Source organism: Carcharodon carcharias, chromosome 21 (genome assembly GCF_017639515.1).
Source record: "Carcharodon carcharias isolate sCarCar2 chromosome 21, sCarCar2.pri, whole genome shotgun sequence".
Lineage (NCBI taxonomy): Eukaryota > Metazoa > Chordata > Chondrichthyes > Lamniformes > Lamnidae > Carcharodon > Carcharodon carcharias.
This window is the reverse complement of record NC_054487.1, coordinates 85,253,938-85,272,057: the sequence shown is the minus strand read 5'-3', so window position 1 is coordinate 85,272,057 and position 18,120 is coordinate 85,253,938. Positions and strand designations below refer to the sequence as shown.

At 44.6% G+C, this 18,120-nt stretch overlaps 1 protein-coding gene across 1 annotated transcript; it reads right to left on the bottom strand.

The window, feature by feature from the left end:
• Positions 1–1,674: 1,674 nt before the first annotated feature.
• Positions 1,675–16,856, bottom strand: fgfr1op2 (FGFR1 oncogene partner 2). The gene is made up of 6 exons (XM_041215404.1): positions 16,722–16,856; positions 12,278–12,414; positions 7,510–7,627; positions 4,443–4,585; positions 2,738–2,851; positions 1,675–2,154 (listed from the first exon to the last, which is right to left on the bottom strand). Exons 2-6 carry the CDS (start codon positions 12,410–12,412, stop codon positions 2,020–2,022), a joined length of 645 nt encoding a protein of 214 aa, XP_041071338.1. The 5' UTR covers positions 12,413–12,414; positions 16,722–16,856; the 3' UTR covers positions 1,675–2,019.
• Between the last annotated feature and the right edge of the window lie 1,264 nt (positions 16,857–18,120).

Sequence of the window (18,120 nt, the reverse complement as noted above, 5' to 3'; positions counted from 1 at the left end):
TTTGAACAATTTTGGAATTCTTGGAAATGGTGCCTGGATCTTCATGGAGTGGAAAAGCTTTTGCTCTTTTTATTTTACTGTTCTCAGCACCAGTTTTTTGGGATTTTAATGTTTAATGGAGCCAAATACCTCTATGGTCTCTCCTCGTCTCAAACTTCCTAAAATTTCAGATGTCTGCACAACAGAGGTAAAGTTTTACGATGACTTGCACTTAAACAGCACTTGCCCCAAAGCACTTCATGGACAAGTGCTTTTGAAATGTAGTTACTTATGTGGGAAATGCAGCAACCAATTTGTGTAAAGTCCCCAAAAATGCTGGGTCAGAACATGAACTACCTTGATACTCAAAAAGGATCTTTAAGTCTGGGTGATGGGATCCTAGTTTAATACCTGAAAATTGATGATGCATGCCCTTAGTGAGACTTGAACCCACAACCTTCTGACTCCGCTCTGAGCTAGCACAGAGTTTGTGTAGAAGTGAATTCATGGACCATCACTAAATAGATTGGTATTCTTGGAGCACAATTGAGACCATGGTGTTCTGATCACTCTGCAACAGTGAGGACTCTTGACACAGCTGGAATTAAACCAAATCCAATTTGAATCTGGGGTAGAAGAATTAACTCTTTCATGGCTGTTTTCACTCTGCTTTCTCAGGCAGTTTCAAAACTTTAATACATCAAATCCTATAAGTAGTTAAAACATTTTTGGTCTTAAATCTAATTAAATTTAGAATTGCTTTAATTTCCTGTATTTTAAATTTTGAGATTATGAATATTGATTTGAGGGGCAGGGGTAAACAAAGGAAAATGAAGTTTCAGATACCATTCCACAGCTGCCAAAGAACTTGCATTTAAACATTTTGAACACCTAATCCCCACCTGTACGATGCTTATACTTTCTCCACTCAGTCTTCAATTCTCATAGTCTCCCCTGTGGAGGCCAAATATAGATTAGTCTGTTCCACTTGGGTAAAGATGATCACAGCCAGGGATGAAGGGTTCTGTCACAGTCTGCAAATCCTTCCATAATGTTTCCCAAGGGGTGTGTATATGAAGATACAAAATATTAGACTTCAACACCCCATGAATCTTTCTAACCCACTCTCTGGTCCAAAGGATGAGAAGCAAATGGTATAACACTTCAAGTTAGCCCTGTAGATTCTCAGCCTCCACTGATTGTGGTTCAGTTTTAGTACAGAGTGATACATTGACCAGGTGAAAGACAGATTTTAATATCTCTTTATTAAAACAAAAATATACACATCCACAGACATAGGGTTAACAACCCAATCCGAGTTACTGATCTCACATTGTGAATCAACATGGTTAAAAAATAGAACATGTTCCTAGTCAATGCTATAGAATATGTACTTCACTCTCCCACCCTGTGCTAAATGCTGGTTCACACATGCCCTGGTCATCTAAATTTCTAAAGAATAAATATTTATCCAATTCCAACTTTGATAGCTATATTTAATAGTTTGGCGCAATGTGTTCCTCCTCTCTTCTTTCTCTCTCTCTCTCTCTCTCTTCTCCCCCCCCCCCCCCCCCCCCCCGCCCCGATCAACATAAATTACACTTTATTTTTCTTTATATACACACACACGGGTTCATAGTTAAATAATTGCAAAGGGTAATCATGAACTAGTGATTGCTCTATTTTCCCTGAGGCCTGTTCTGGTGGCAGCAGCAATGGAGGTTGATTTTTTTTTTTTTTAAAAATCATACGCCAGCAGACAACCAGATAGGAATAAGGCCGGACCCTAAACTGAACATAGCACCGGCCGCATTAAACAAAAACATGTACAAACAGATTTTAAAAAATTAAAGTCAATCATGCAATGAAAAATAGTAAGCTACTCCTGTCAGTTTAATTAGCTTGTGTGAAACTCCTATTTAGCTGCAAAAATTGACATTAATTTGTACCCATTTGATGCACTGGCTCAGTCAGTTTGGACAGAACATTAACACGTGCTGACAGATTAATATGTGGAAGCTCAAGGATTTGAGCAGTCTTTCAGCTCTTTCGCATGCTGAGGTTGGCATTTGTCACTAAGCTGGATAATGATGTATTTTCTGCTAGGTCTTCCTTCAGATAGAGAAAAGATTCTTTGTTTATCTGCAGCACTTCTCTCAAGCCTTTATTTTCAAACTGCAAAGAAACAATTACAACTTTTATGTAACTGAGCAACCTTGGTAATGCCATCCAAACCAAGGGATGAATGAAAACAGGTCAACTGAAACTATAGCAGAGAATCTTTGTATGTTCCATAAGCTCCCTTGTACTTCGTGTCAAACATACATAGCAGAATGCTGATCTCCTTAGTTGGTCATATTAGCCTGAAAGACTGCACAAGAATTATTTAATTTCTGAAAACAGGCTGAATAAAAATTGGAAACCAGACTAGCAGAAATGAATCTCTGCAGCTGTAAGGATGCTGGCTGAGCCTGTTATTATTATGCATCCATTTGTAGAGAATAATCATGTCAATCTTTCAAATAGCTTAAACTACAAAAAGCACTAAATGCACAAGCTACAAAACCGCAAACAAACATGTCAAGTCTCTGATATAGTCTCCTAATGATTGGATAATTCATTTTTAATGTAGAGAATGACATTTAATTCAAATAAATGTAATAAGGGTAAAGCAGGATTTTGGTGAGGAAAAATGAGTTTTAAGCAACTTTCAATAACAAGGTGACCAATTATATTTTCATAATTGTATTCTACTCACTTCTAATTGGACAATTCTCTCTTGCTCCTTGAACAGGCGTTGCTCATCTATCTCAATCGCCTTTCTCATCACTGTGGCCATTTCATTGATTTTATCCACATGGACCTGGAGTTCCTGTAGGGAACATTACCAACAAAAATTCTGCATCTTCATTTACTTTGGATGATCAATTCACTCCTAACCAAGCACAGAATTCCAATGTAGTCCACCACGTCTTCTGCATGTTTACTATTCAGTGACACAGGATTTTGCAGTCAGTGAATGACATCAGCTGTTAGATTTTGATGAGCAACTGGAGGCTGTTGTCAGCCAAAAAAAGCAGAATGTTGCCCTGCAGAGGGGATGATGTATGAATAGGGCAACAACTGCATTCCCTTAGCCAAAGTGAAGAATTGTTAAATGAGCAGCATAGACTCTGATCCAAGAATTGTCAGTTACAATATTTCAATCAATGCCAGATCAGGTACAGAAAGCAAAATAACATATGGGAAGAAAGATGGGACAGAGATAAGAGACAAAAAGAAAAACATTTTTTTGTTCATCTCAAACAATTAATTGTTAAGTTAATTTTCACTGCCAGGGAGCTTGTTTGGCAGTTGTTGTTATTTCATGTCATTAAAGAAGCCCTAACCTTTTCTGGAGAGTTTAGCGGTTATCGACATGCAAGTACCGAATCTTAATATGTTTCATTGCCAAATCCCTCAGTTCAAAAGCAGTTATAATTTTCTGGATCTGCTTGTTTAAACCAGTACTTTTAAAGATCCATAATAGTGCAAATGTGCTCCAGACCCAAGGTAACCTGTGAGATTTCCTTTAATGAAGACCTCTAGCACAACAACAGGCTGCATCCTCTAACAAGCACCCAGAGTGCACCAGTGTGAATTTTCTATAACGTAAAAAAGGCAGCCCTGCTAAAATTAATTTATTATGGAACCTTTACAGTCACGAGCCCATCAGGCTGCAGTCAATGCCAAACTGCGAGAAGTATAAGTTATGCACTGGTCCTTTGCTAGGCTCAACAATGCCAACTTGCCTGTTTTGATGTGTATTTATTACTATCCTGTTTTTGCCAGTGGGCTGAATCAAATGGCACTGCAGTACATTAACAGAATCGAGTATTCAGTTGTAAAACAAATCTGACATATGACAAATAACAATTCCCCCAATAGCACTGCATTTTTAAAATGAGCATTTAAATGCCTCTTTTAAGGACCTAGCTGGCACCACATTATATCTCACACCTGAAATGATAGAATCTTATATCACAGGTGGTGGCCATTCGACCCATTGTGCCCATGCCAGATCTTTGACAGAGCGATCCAAATTAGTCTCGCTCCCTCTGCCCTTTTCCCAAAGCCCTGCAAATTTTTCCTTTCCAAATATTTTTCCAATTCCTTTTGTAAGTTATAATTGAATCTGCTTCAACTGTCCTTTCAGGCAGCACATTCCAGATATTCATAACTCCCTAAACAAAAAAGTGGTTGTCTAATTTATTAATTTATTTTCAAAATTGTAAAAAATTTAATCCTTGAATTGGATTAGAAGCTTTTTAGTACAAGATGTGATTATTCTATTTTGGTGTAATCCAAGAGTAGATTCCTCCTAGGTGAATTATGTTCATTATGCACGACAGCCGTGACACACAAAACTATAAAGCGTACTTGATACACAATAGATGAAAAAAAAGAGACATCCTACCACTAACCTTGGAATGCTGTTCCTTTAATTTTGTAATCATCAGAGGGTCATCTTTTTTGCTGGCCATCAGCAGACGGAACATCTGCTCCCTGTACTTACTCATGATGAGCTCCAACGCAGACTGATGCTCTTCTAGTGATGTCCGTAGTTCTAGGGATATGAAGAGATTCCAATGACAACACCCTGCCAATGTTTCCAGAAAATGCTTTGCACTATCCTATCAAAAGCATCTTGCTTTTACCAAGATTCTTGTAATACTAACACCAAGAGCAATGTTTACAAAGCAAATCCAAAGCCTGAACCAAACTGGACATGCAAGCATAAAGTGTGATGGCAGAGGTAGGCTTCTGAACGTGTAGCCACAAAGGACTTGCAGCAGTCTTAGTCCAGTGTTTTTCAACCAGGGATCCAGAGAACCCCTAAAAAGTTCCGTGCAATTTTTAGGTCATTTGAAAATTTTTCAAGATATATTGTTCTAACATTTCATGAAAAATAATCATTCATTCAATATTTTTGTTTAATAATTTATATGGTGGGAGGGGAGGAAGGAGACAGAGTTGGGGTTCCATAGAATTTCACAATATAGTATAGGATTCCATAAAAACTTTTGGCTTGGGCTATGTTATGAAAAAAGTACAGATTACAATTTTTATGCATTGTTTTATCCCCACCTTTTATCCTATTTGCGATTTTTTTCCCTCACCACCGTCCCACCCCCTCCCCACCTCACCCCCACAAGGGCCATCTGTCACTTGTTCATGTTGTTCTTTTCAGAGTGCTTACCCTTGTCCTGCTATTATCACATTCTGCTTTCTTACCTTAATGCCACTATCAGCACCTCCTTTGGCCCTTACCACTACCATTAACACCCCTAATCCTTTTGTTCATGACATCTTTGTCAATCTCTCCTCTGCCCTGCCTATCACTGGCCTTCTATCCAGCTTCACCTGCCCCACCCCCCCTTAAACAGTATAAATTTCATCACATTTTTATTTCTCTTCAGCTCTGAAGAAGTCATACGAACTCAAAACATTAACTGTGTTTTTCTTTCCACAGATGCTGTTAGGCCTGCTGAGTTTTTCCAGCAATTTCTGGTTTTGTTTCATATTTCAAGCATCTGCAGTATTTTGCTTTTATCTACAAATTATAAGGTTTATTTAAGGCAAGGGTTTCTAAGTGATTGAACATGAAGAGACTTGTATTTAGTAACTGCCTCATGAGGGCCCTCTGAAATGTTCCGGTGTTTCACAATGGATTGCTTCTGAAGTGCAAGGGCTATTGCGCCATGGCAAACGTGGTTGCCACTTTGTGCATAGCAGGATTCCAAAAAACTTATTGGCTGAGAGAGGAAACATTGGCTGCAACGGCAGGAGAACTCCCCACTCTCCTTCAAATAGATATGGGACCTTAAATGTCCAACTGAACCAGCAACATGGGATCTCAGTTTAACAACTTATTTGAAGGACAATACTTCCAGCAATACAGTATTCCATCAGTACTGCTCTAGGGTGCCAACCTATGTTACTAAGCTAGATTATTGGAATACACTGAAACATGTTATCGAATGACGAGAATAGAGTGTTCTAATGCACTACATTGATAAATTCTAACACTGTTCAGGTAAAATACTGTAAAGTAATTCGGCACCAACTGACTGGATTATCAGAATTGACAAATTGAAGGGAGGCTGACGTGAGTTACCAGCTGTCTGCTTTATGAATGATGAGCAAAAATCCAATAAAGCATTTCTGTGTAATTAATTTGCTATGGTTAGGAGTGTAAAGATTTCAACAGGAAAAAAAACAGAAAATTCTCTAAGAAGCGTACAATTCATCAATAGATAAACAGTCAAAAAATTAATTTAGTAAGCATGTACGGGTTTAGTGTCAGCCAAAGGTGGCTTTGGCTTCACATCACCTAAACCTGGATAGTATAAATTGACCATTAAGGCCCAAATAATTCCTTTACACTGTTACAACAGCCCTGGGCTCAAAGGGAAATCATTTCCAACAGACAATACAGTTGGAGTATAAACACTCCTCATTGATCCTTCATGTTCAATTATTTTTTGGCTATTGAATTCCCATTTTGGGGCAGCTCATTAATGATAAAATTCAGATAAAGAAATTTCAAACAGATCCTGTACAATGCAGATTACTCCAATCGTATTCGGAAATGGGTAGCAACCCACAATCCATAGGATTGGGAAATTTCTGCGAAGTCTGATTTCAGTTTAGTATTGCTATCAGCGAAACAATTAACAGGCTATCTGAATATCTGGGTGTACTAGCTTCAGTTATGAGGTTTTTCACATTAAGACTAAAGGAGGGATATCTTCAGGAGATGGCCATTCAACCTGTTCTATAACTTAATTTGATGCTGGCTTATCTCTACTTGAACTCTATTTATCTCTTTGATCCATATCTCTTCATGCGCTTACCCAACAAAAATCTCTCAATCACAGCCTGGAAAATTTCACTCGTTCCCCCAGCATCATGCCTTTCTTGAGAGGTTGAGGTGAGGGAAAGGGGAAGTGAGTCAGGGACAGGTGGGGAGAAAGAGTTCCAAATTTCCACTACCATTTGTCTAAAAAAAATGCTTCCTCATTTCACTCCTGAATGTTAATTGCATAAATTGAGGTTAAGTGTCTACAGGTGGGGGAAGCACTCATTAGATAATGATGTTTGCACATATAAAGAGACGCTTATTCACACTGGTGATGCGTTGTAGAGTTAGGAGCTATACAATTGTGATGTCTCACTTTGTGAATAAATCTAAAACTGAGTAAAGATTAACTTCTGGTCTCTGCCTTCACCAACTGGCTGTAAGAATTTTAACACTAAATAGTCTAGCTTTAATTTTAAGATTGCACCCCCTTGTTCTCCACTGATGAAATAAATTTCTTTCTGACTACAATAACAAACTGTTTCATCATTTTCAATACCTTGATTGTCAAGAGTTCTGATGCACAGAACTGAAATATATTCTATTAAATTGCCTCATAATGATGAATGGTTGGCACACTGAGTGGTGCCTCTCTATTAATTCTATTAATAGTCACAATGAAGATTCACCTTTATTTTCCTGTTGTAGGTCTCGGATTTGTCTGTTCTCCTGCTGGATTCCCATCACAAGGGTGGAGCGGGGTCGGTGCCTGGCCACTTCATTTAATTCCTGAATATCTTCCTGGTACTGATTAACAGAAGAGGAATAACAGTTCTCCTCAGACACAATAACAAAAAATATGCAAGAAACCCACAGTATTTTGTTCTGATTACTCTCCCCACTGACAAAAGAGCTGAGCTCCCGAGGTGAGGTGAGAGTGACTGCCCTTCACATCAAGGCAGCATTTGACCTAGTGTGGCATCAAGGAGCCCTAGCAAAACTGGAGTCAATGGGAATCAGGGGGAAAACTCTCTGGAGTCATACCTAGCACAAAGAAAGATGGTTGTGGTTGTTGGAGGTCAATCATCTCAGCTGCAGGACATCACTGCAGGAGTTCCTCAGGGTAGCATCCTAGGCCCAAACACCTTCAGCTGCTTCATCAATGACCTTCCTTCCATCTTAAGGTCAGAAGTGGGGATGTTCGCTGTTGATTGCATAATGTTCAGCACCACTCACGACTCCTCAGATACTGAAGCAGTCCATGTCCAAATGCAGCAAGACCTGGACAATATCCAGGCTTGGGCTGACAAGTGACAAGCAACGTTCAGGCCACACAAGTGTCAGGCAATGACCATCTTCAACAAGAGAGAATCCAACCATCACCCCATGATGTTCAATGGCACTACCATCACTGAATCCCCCACTATCAACATCCTGGGGAGTTACTATTGACCAGAAACTGAACTGGACTAGCCATATAAATACTGTGGCTACAAGAGCAGGTCAGAGGCTGGGAATCGTGTGATGAGTAACTCACCTCCTGACTCCCCAAGGCCTGTCTACCATCTACAAGGCACAAGTCAGGAGTGTGTTGGATAAGTGCAGCTCCCACAACACTCAAGAAGCTTGACACTGTCCAGAACAAAGCAGCCCGCTTGATTGGCACCATATCCACAAACATTCACTCCCTCCACCATCGATGCACAGTAGCAGCAGTGTGTACCATCTACAAGATGCATTGCAGCAATTCACCAAGGTTCCTTCAACAGCACCTTCCAAACCCACGACCACTACCAACTAGAAGGACATGGGCAGCAGATAGATGGGAACACCACCACCTGGAAGTTCCCCTCCAAGTCACTCACCACCCGGACTTGGAAATATATCGCCGTTCCTTTAATGTCGCTGGGTCCAATTCCTGGGACTCCCTCCCTAACAGCACTGTGGCTGTACCTACACCACATGGACTGCAGCGGTTCAAGGCGGCAGCTCACCACCACCTTCTCAAGGGCAATTAGGATGGGTAATAAATGCTGGCCCAGCCAGTGAAGCCCACATGCTGTGAATGAATGAAAAAACATTTCAGTAAATAAAAGTGTACGAAGTAATGACTCTAGCTCTATTCTGTACCATCCGGCTAGCTGAGTTCGAACAAATTGAAGGGATGATTTATTCCTGTCTATTCCAGGGAGACCAAGGTCATTTAGATTTTGGGAACGAACGGATATAGCGATAGTGCAGGTGAAATTCAAGGTAGACGACGTGCCATTATCTTACTGAATGGTGGAGCAGGCTCAATGGGCCGTATAGGCTACTCCTGCCCTTACTTCTTAAGTCCTTATTTCTTGCGGCAAGTTTTCGTAAACAGCAACATGCATTTATATTGAGCCTTTAACGTAATGAAACATCGCAAGGTGTTTCACAGGAGCTTTATAAAACACCGAGCCGAACAGAGATATTAGGTCAGAAGGCCAAAAACTTATCAACAAGTAGGTTTTGAGGAGTGTCTTAAAGGGGGAAAGTGAGGTAGAGAGGCAGATAGGTTTAGTGAGGGAATTCCAGAGCTTGTGGGGCCTAGGCCAGGCACAGCCGCCAATGGTGGAGCAATTATATTTGAGAATACGCAAGAGCCCGGAATTAGAGGAGCGCAGATATCTCAAAGCTGGAGAAGATCAGAGATAGGAAGCAGCAATTCCCTAGAGAAATTTGAAAACAAGAATTTTAAAAATCAAGATATTGCTCGATCTGGAGCCAAAGTAAGTCAGTGAATACAGGGGTGATAGGGGAATGGGACTTGCTGCAAGTCAAGGCTTTTTGGATGACCAGAGGGTAGAATGTGGGAGACCAGGCAAGAGTGTGACAGAATAGTCGAGTCTGGAGTTAATGAAGGCTGAATGAGGATTTCAGCAGCAGATGAGCTGAGACAGGAATGAAGTTTTGGCAAGTTCTGGAGGTGGAAATAAGCAGTCTTAGTGATGGCACGAATGAGGTCGGAAGCTCACCTCAGGATCAAATGTGACATCAAGCTTGCGAACAGATTGGTTTCATCTCAGATTTTTGCCAAATAGAGGGAGGAAGTTGCTTACGAGAAAATTGAGTTTGGAGCAGGAACAAAAAAAGAGCTTCAGTCTTCCCAATATTTAAATAAAGATCAACTTATGATAACCACGTGCAAAATTGACATTGAGCTTACAGTATTGGTCCTAATACAAGTTAACAAGTCAGTCAACTCCTTTATTGACTTTGGGATCTTGCTATGTACAAAATGGCTGCAGCTTTTGCCAGCATAATAAAAGGGATTGGAATTGAAAATAAATCACAGGTTGGAAGTGCTCTGTTTATTTCTGAGAGACTAGATAACACTATGCAAGTTATTCATTCTCTTTTAACCTATTATCTCAATGCTCCCACGATCAGCATGTTAGAGACTTCTAGCCATGAGTATTTTATCTTGGTGTTGTGCTGCTCAAAATGCACTCTTGCTCAGAGTTTAACGTTTATACAGACTGAGTGTTTTTAAATGAGTGGGAACAGTTTGAACATCTGAAATGTTCACCACTGCTCTTTTCTAATATCCTAGCAACAACTTCCTAACTCGATCTGTCACTCTGAATGCAGTAATGACAGCAAATGGAGGCAGATTTGTAGAAGCAATTCCACGTTAAAAAACTGTTTTATATAACAAGACTCTATTCTAGGATTCCATAATAGGTCTCATCCAACTCACCAAATGCACTGAAGCAGTCAAGCAATTTCTAAAATGTTTATTATTTTAAAGGTGCAGCACACTCATACTGAATCAGAATAAACTCTTACAATTATTTGCAGAAAAGCATCGGTCAAGGAATACTCTTAAAAAGGTTACATTTCTCTGAGGTCCTTACGTTAAGTTGCTTGTGCTACTTATCCCTTCACTAACTTCCTTCATGAATAAATATTTATCAAACCAGGCGTGGTAAGTAAATTAGGAAAGTGAGGTTTTTTTTAAAGAAAGCTGACTCCAAATTAGCTTCATGAAACACAGAGACTAACAGTGCCAGTTTAGAACTAAAATACCTAAGCCTTAAAACTTCCATCAACTCACACTCTGTCACCCACAAGACATGGGAGCAGAAGTAGACCATTTGGCCCATCGAGTCTGCTCCGCCATTCAATGAGATCACGGTTGATCTGATAATCTTCAATTCCACTTCCCTACCTTTCCCCATAGCCCTTGATTCCCTTACTGATTAAAAATCTGTCCATCTCAGCCTTGAACGTACTTAACCTAGCCTTTATAGCCCTTTGCAGTAAAGAATTCCACAGATTCACTATCCTCAGAGAAGAAATTCCTCCTCGTCTGTCTTAAATGGGTGACTCCTTACTCTGAGATTATGCCCTCTGGTCCTAGATTCTCCCACAAGGGGAAACCACCTCTCGGCATCTACCTTGTCAAGCCCCCTAAGAATCTTGTATGTTTCAAAAAGGTCACCTCTCATTCTTCTAAACTCCAATGACTACAGGCCCAACCTACTCAACCTCTCCTCATAAGAAAATCCCTCCATAACCTGGATCAGCCTAGTGAACCTTCTCTGGACTGCCTCCAATGCTGGTACACCTTTCATAGATAAGGAGCATTCCTAAAGCATATCATTGACAATGTACCAGACATAAGGTCATATTTTAATTAGAAGCCAAAGAGAGCAGGACACCACCAGATTGAGAAGAGCTAGAGTGTGGACAAGGTAAAGAATAAATGGGCTCTGATCAGCATGAGCTTTATAAGCGAGTTAAGTTGTAATTATAAATATTTTATCACATACAGAGTAAGAATGTAGTCACAGGCTAAGAATGAGTGCCAGAATTAGCAGACACAATCTCCATCCTCCTCACCACCAATAGGCTGTGGCTGCAGTACGTTATCTACAGGATGTACTACACAAATTCATCAAACTTACAGCAACAGCACCTCCTAGCCCTCATAAGCTCCAACAGAGACATACAGTAGCTGCAGTAATCAAGGGAGTATTAAGTTCCCCCAATCCACCCCCCCATCTCCACAAAGTTGTAGACCACTCCGACATAACATCGCCATTCCTTGATGACATTTGCAACAAAATTCTGGGGTTGTCCCTCCTAATCCCGGGGCACCATCATACAGGCTGCAGCGATTTCAGGCGGCCCAGTGCCACCACCTCAGTGTGACGGAGACGGCCAATAAATGGGGCCTCAGCCCATTTAGTAATTCAGAAACCAGAATTTGTGATCTACAAATCTGAACAATTTTCTAATCTGGATCAGCACGGTGAACAAATAACTTTAATAACAAGTTACTATTTTTACGTTATTAAGGTTTTGAAGGTGACACTTTTAATTTTGCCTTTTCAATTTAAAAAAAGTTAATTTCTTTTTAAAGGAAAAAAAGCTAAATTGGGAACTGAATCTGATTGCAGAGTGTAACTGCTGTACATCACGCACCTGCTTCATGGCCTCCACCCTTTTGTTAAGGGCAGTGGTCTGTTCAATGAGAGCCTCTGCTGCACTGTCATGTTCTTTCAGCCGTTCCACCAGCGCTTTTGCATCAGCCAGAACCTTTTCTATGGTACAACTCATTTCTGCAAAAAGAAAGATGGCTTTAATGGGTACACGGCTCAGTAAACGTGGCCAAAACACTGCAAGAACAACAAATTGCTTTGGAGTGCACAATTATAGAGTACAGAGAATCACAGAATCCTAACATCACAGAAGGAACCCACTCGGCCCATCGTGTCTGCACCGGCTCTCCAAATGAGCATGATGACCGAGTGCCATCGCCCTGCCTTTTCCCCCCTAACCCCTGCACATTGTTCCTATTCAAATAATCACCTAACGCCCTATTGAATGCCTCGATTGAACCTGCCTCCACCACACTACCAGGCAGCGCATTCCAGACCTGTGAAAAAGATTTTTCTCACATCACATTTGTTTCTTTTGCATATCACTAAATCTGTGCCCTTTCGTTCTTGATCCTTTTACAAGCAGGAACAGCTTCTCCTTACCTACTCTGTCCAGCCCCCTCGTGATTTTGAACATCTCTATCAAATCTCTTCTTAGCCTTCTTCTCTCCAAGGAGAACAGTTCCAACCTCTTCAATTTATCCTCATAGCTGAAGTTTCTCATCCTTGGAACCATTATTGTAAACCTTCTCTGCACTCTCTCCAATGTGTTCACATCCTTCCTATAATGTGGCGCCCAGAACTATACACGATATTCCAGCTGAGGTCTAAGAGTGTCATATAAATTCAGCATAATCTCCCTGCTCTACACCCCTGTTAATAAAGCCCAGGATACTATATGCTTTATCAGCTGCTCTCGCTACCTGTCCTGTCCCCTTCAATGATCTATGCATACATACATGCAAGTCTTTCTACTTGTGCACCCCCTTCAAAATTTCACCCTTTATTTTATATTGTCTGTCCATGTTCTTCCTACCAAAATGCCTCACCTCACACTTCTCCACATTGAACCTCATCTGCCACCTATCTGCCCACTCCATCAACTTGTCTATGTCCTCTTGAAGTTCCACATCATCCTCCTTGGAGTTCACAACACTCCCAAGCTTCATAATATCCACAAACTTTGAAATTGTCCCCTGCACACCAAGATCTAGATCATTAATACTTATCAGGAAAAGCAAGGGTCCCAATACTGACCCCATGGGGAACTCCACTACAAACCTTCTTCCAGCCCAAAAAATACCCATTGACCATTACTCTCTGCTTCCTATTTTTCAGCCCATTTTATATCCATGTTGCTACTGTCCTTTTATTCCATGAACAAAAACTTTTTCTCACAAGTCTGTTGTGTAGCACTATGTCAAATGCCTTTCAAAGGTCCATGTACACCACATCAACAGCATTACCCTCATCGACCTCTTGTGATACCTCTTCAAAAATCTCCAGCAAGTTAGTTAAACATGATTTTCCCTTCAGAAATCTATGCTGGCTCTTCCTTATTAACCTATATCTTTCCATATGACTACTAATTCTATCCTGAATAATTGTTTCTAGAATCTTGCCCGCCACTGACATTAAACTGACTGATCTGTAATTGCTGGGCACATCCTTACTACCTTTTTTGAAGAAAGGCATGATGTTTGCAATTCTCCAGTCCTCTGACACTTCCTGTGTCTAGGGAAGACTGAAAAATTATGGCCAGTGCCCCTGCAATTTCTCTCACTTCCTTCAATATTCTTGGATGGATCTCATCTGGTCCCAGTGCCTTGTCAACTTTATGTACCAGCAGTCTATTCAACACTGCATCCTTGTCAATTTTGAACCCTTCTAGTCAGAGTTTCCTCGTCTGTCACCATGGCCTGGGTAACATCTACCTCCTTGGTAAAAGAGTTAATTAAGCACACTTGCCTGTTGAACCTCTCTGAAAAAGCTCTCTAATTAGTCCCATTCTCTCCCCATGCCCCTGCAAGCGTTCCTTTCCAAGTATAAAGGCCACATTGGGATAAGTGTTGTGTAGGAAAACATGGGAATCAGCCTCATGCATGGCAAGATCCCAGAAACAGCAAATGGGTGAACTAGTCTGTTTTCAGTAGAAGTGGTTGAGTGTGAAATGTCAGTCAGAAAACAGGATCTTTAAAGACCACCATAATCATAAACAGGCAGGTGGGATCTTTGCTTATTTCAATGGAGAGTATCTCTGACGAAGCAGCACTCTCTCAGTACTGCACTGGAGCAGTAGGCTAAGTGTTTGAGTCTTGCAGTGGCACTTGAACCCACCTCAATTGTAGCAAGGGTCCCAAGAATTAGGCCCTGATAGCAGCAAAAACAGACAAGAACGTGATGAAAGAAAACCCCTCAACTGCTTCAGAGAATGATTTAACCAAAAGAAGTTTGAAAAAACTCAGGAAATTGCAAAAATCCTTGTGTTTTAATCACCGCAGCAATGACCCAATTAAACAGGGTTTTCATTTAGATGTTAAGGCAGCTGCGGTGTTGTCTCAGATCTGCACCAACAGTGGCCTACAGTCCACATCTAGTCACAAACCTGAAACATTAGCTGTTTCTCTCTCTACAGATGCTGCCTGACTCACTGAGGTTTTCCAGCATTTTCTGTTTTCTGGTGGTTGGGGGGGGGGGGGGGGGGGGAGGAGGAAAGAGAGAGTGGGAGTGGGGGTGGTGGTGGTGGGGAAGGAGAGAGTGGGGGTGGTAGAGGGGGGGGAGAGGAGAGAGTGGGGGTGGTAGAGGGGGGGGAGAGGAGAGAGTGGGGGTGGTGGTAGAGAGTGGGGGTGGTGGTGGTGGGGGGGGGGAGAGAGTAGGGGGGGGAGAGAGAGTGGGGGTTTTTGGGGGGGGGGGGAGTGGGAGAGAGGGGGTTTTTGGGGGGGTGGGGGAGTGGGAGAGAGGGGGTTTTTGGGGGGGTGGGGGAGTGGGAGAGAGGGGTGGTGGGGGGGGGGGAGTGGGAGAGGGGGGTGGTGGGTGGGGGAGTGGGAGAGAGGGGTGGTGGGTGGGGGAGTGGGAGAGAGGGGTGGTGGGGGTGGGGGAGTGGGAGAGAGGGGGTTTTGGGGGGGGGTGGGAGAGAGGGGGTTTTGGGGGGTGGGGGAGTGGGAGAGAGGGGTGGTGGGGGGGGGAGTGGGAGATGGGGGTGGTGGGGGGGGGGGGAGTGGGAGAGGGGGGGTTTTGGGGGGGGGGAGTGGGAGAGAGGGGGTTTTTGGGGGGGGGAGTGGGAGAGGGGGGTGGTGGGGGTGGGGGAGTGGGAGATGGGGGTGGTGGGGGGGGGAGTGGGAGATGGGGGTGGTGGGGGGGGGAGTGGGAGATGGGGGTGGTGGGGGGGGGAGTGGGAGATGGGGGTGGTGGGGGGGGGAGTGGGAGATGGGGGTTTTTTGGGGTGGGGGAGTGGGAGAGAGGGGTGGTGGGGGTGGGGGAGTGGGAGATGGGGGTTTTTTGGGGTGGGGGAGTGGGAGAGAGGGGGTTTTGGGGGGGTGGGGGAGTGGGAGATGGGGGTGGTGGTGGGGGGGGAGTGGGAGAGGGGAGGTTTTGGGGGGGTGGGGGAGTGGGAGAGGGGGGGTTTTGGGGGGGTGGGGGAGTGGGAGAGGGGGGGTTTTGGGGGGGTGGGGGAGTGGGAGAGAGGGGGTTTTGGGGGGGGTGGGGGAGTGGGAGAGGGGGGTGGTGGGGGGGGGAGTGGGAGAGAGGGGGTTTTGGGGGGGGGTGGGAGAGAGGGGGTTTTGGGGGGTGGGGGAGTGGGAGAGAGGGGTGGTGGGGGGGTGGGGGAGTGGGAGAGAGGGGTGGTGGGGGGGGGGGGAGTGGGAGAGGGGGGGTTTTGGGGGGTGGGGGAGTGGGAGATGGGGGTGGTGGGGGGGGGGAGTGGGAGAGAGGGGTGGTGGGTGGGGGAGTGGGAGAGAGGGGGTGGTGGGTGGGGGAGTGGGAGAGGGGGGTTTTTTGGGGTGGGGGTGGGAGAGAGGGGGGTTTTGGGGGGGTGGGGGAGTGGGAGAGGGGGGTGGTGGGGGGGGGGAGTGGGAGAGAGGGGTTTTGGGGGGTGGGAGAGAGGGGGGTTTTGGGGGGGTGGGGGAGTGGGAGAGGGGGTTTTGGGGGGTGGGAGAGAGGGGTGGTGGGGGGGGGGAGTGGGAGAGAGGGGGTTTTGGGGGGGGTGGGAGAGAGGGGGTTTTTTGGGGTGGGGGTGGGAGAGAGGGGGTTTTGGGGGGGTGGGGGAGTGGGAGATGGGGGTGGTGGGGGGGTGGTGGGGGGGGTGGATTTGGCCCCGCTCTGATTCCCTGCGCCACAGCCCTGGAGACCCCGTGTGGCGCCATCTACAGACGCAGCGCCATTTCCTTCCGGCTCCTCCCTCCCCCTGCACCCGGCGAGAGGTGTCCTGAGCCGGCCTCGCTCCCCCTCTCTGACCCGACCCCTGGAGCCCGCTCCGCTGCCGGCCTCACCTCATTTGGCAGCCGCTTCCATGAAGCTCCCGACAGTCGGCGCCCGGAACCGGAAACCCCGCCAGCCGCCTCTCCGGCTGGAGACGGCAATACGCCTGCGCAGGCCAGCCGCGCCGCGATCGCTGGGAACTGCAGTTCCTCACGCTGCGCGTGCGCGGGACTCAGGAGGCTTTGGCCTCCAGGTCACAGGTGGCGCTGTGGCCTGCTGAGTACGGGCAGTAACTTCAATAGGAGAAACAGAAACAGAATTACCTGGAAAAACTCAGCAGGTCCGGCAGCATCGGCGGAGAGAGAAAAGAGTTGACGTTTCGAGTCCTCATGACCCTTCAACAGAACTAGGTGAATCCAAGGAGCGGGGTGAAACATAAGCTGGTTTAAGGTGGTGGGGGGGGGGGGGGGGGGGGGTTGGGTGGGGGTGAGAAGTGGAGGGGGGGGGTTGTTAGAATAGGAGCAGATCATCAAAAGATGTCACAGACAACAGAACAAAAGAACACAGAGGTGTTGAAGGTGGTGATATTATCTAAACGAATGTGCTAATTAAGAATGGATGGCAGGGCACTCAAGGTATAGCTCTAGTGGGGGTGGGGAGAGCATAAAAGATTTAAAAATAATGGAAATAGGTGGGAAAAGAACAATCTATATAAGTTATTGGAAAAAAACAAAAGGATGGTGGGGAAGAAACAGAAAGGGGGGTGGGGATGGAGGAGGGAGCTCAAGATCTAAAGTTGTTGAATTCAATATTCAGGCCGGAAGGCTGTAAAGTCCCTAGTCGGAAGATGAGGTGCTGTTCCTCCAGTTTGCGTTGGGCTTCACTGGAACAATGCAGCAAGCCAAGGACAGACATGTGGGCAAGAGAGCAGGGTGGAGTGTTAAAATGGCAAGCGACAGGGAGGTTTGGGTCATTCTTGCGGACAGACCGCAGGTGTTCTGCAAAGCGGTCGCCCAGTTTACGTTTGGTCTCTCCAATGTAGAGGAGACCGCATTGGGAGCAACGAATGCAGTAGACTAAGTTGGGGGAAATGCAAGTGAAATGCTGCTTCACTTGAAAGGAGTGTTTGGGCCCTTGGATGGTGAGGAGAGAGGAAGTGAAGGGGCAGATGTTACATCTTTTGCGTGGGCATGGGGAGGTGCCATAGGTGGGGGTTGAGGAGTAGGGGGTGATGGAGGAATGGACCACTAGAGCTATACCTTGAGTGCCCTACCATCCATTCTTAATTAGCACATTTGTTTAGATAATATCACCAACTTCAACACCTCTGTGTTCTTTTGTCTGTGACATCTTTTGATTATCTGCTCCTATCACTGCTTGCTTGTCCCTACAACCATACCCCCCCTCCACTTCTCTCCCCCCCCACCCAACCTCCCCTCCTCGACCTTAAACCAGCTTATGTTTCACCCC

Coding starts and splice junctions, on each gene's coding strand:
- fgfr1op2 (XM_041215404.1), bottom strand. CDS start 12,412: ATGAGTTGTACCATAGAAAAGGTTCTGGCTGATGCAAAAGCGCTGGTG. Junction 7,628..12,277: donor GGGTGGAGGCCATGAAGCAG/GTGCGTGATGTA, acceptor TCTGTTAATCAG/TACCAGGAAGATATTCAGGA. Junction 4,586..7,509: donor CCTACAACAGGAAAATAAAG/GTGAATCTTCAT, acceptor TCATATCCCTAG/AACTACGGACATCACTAGAA.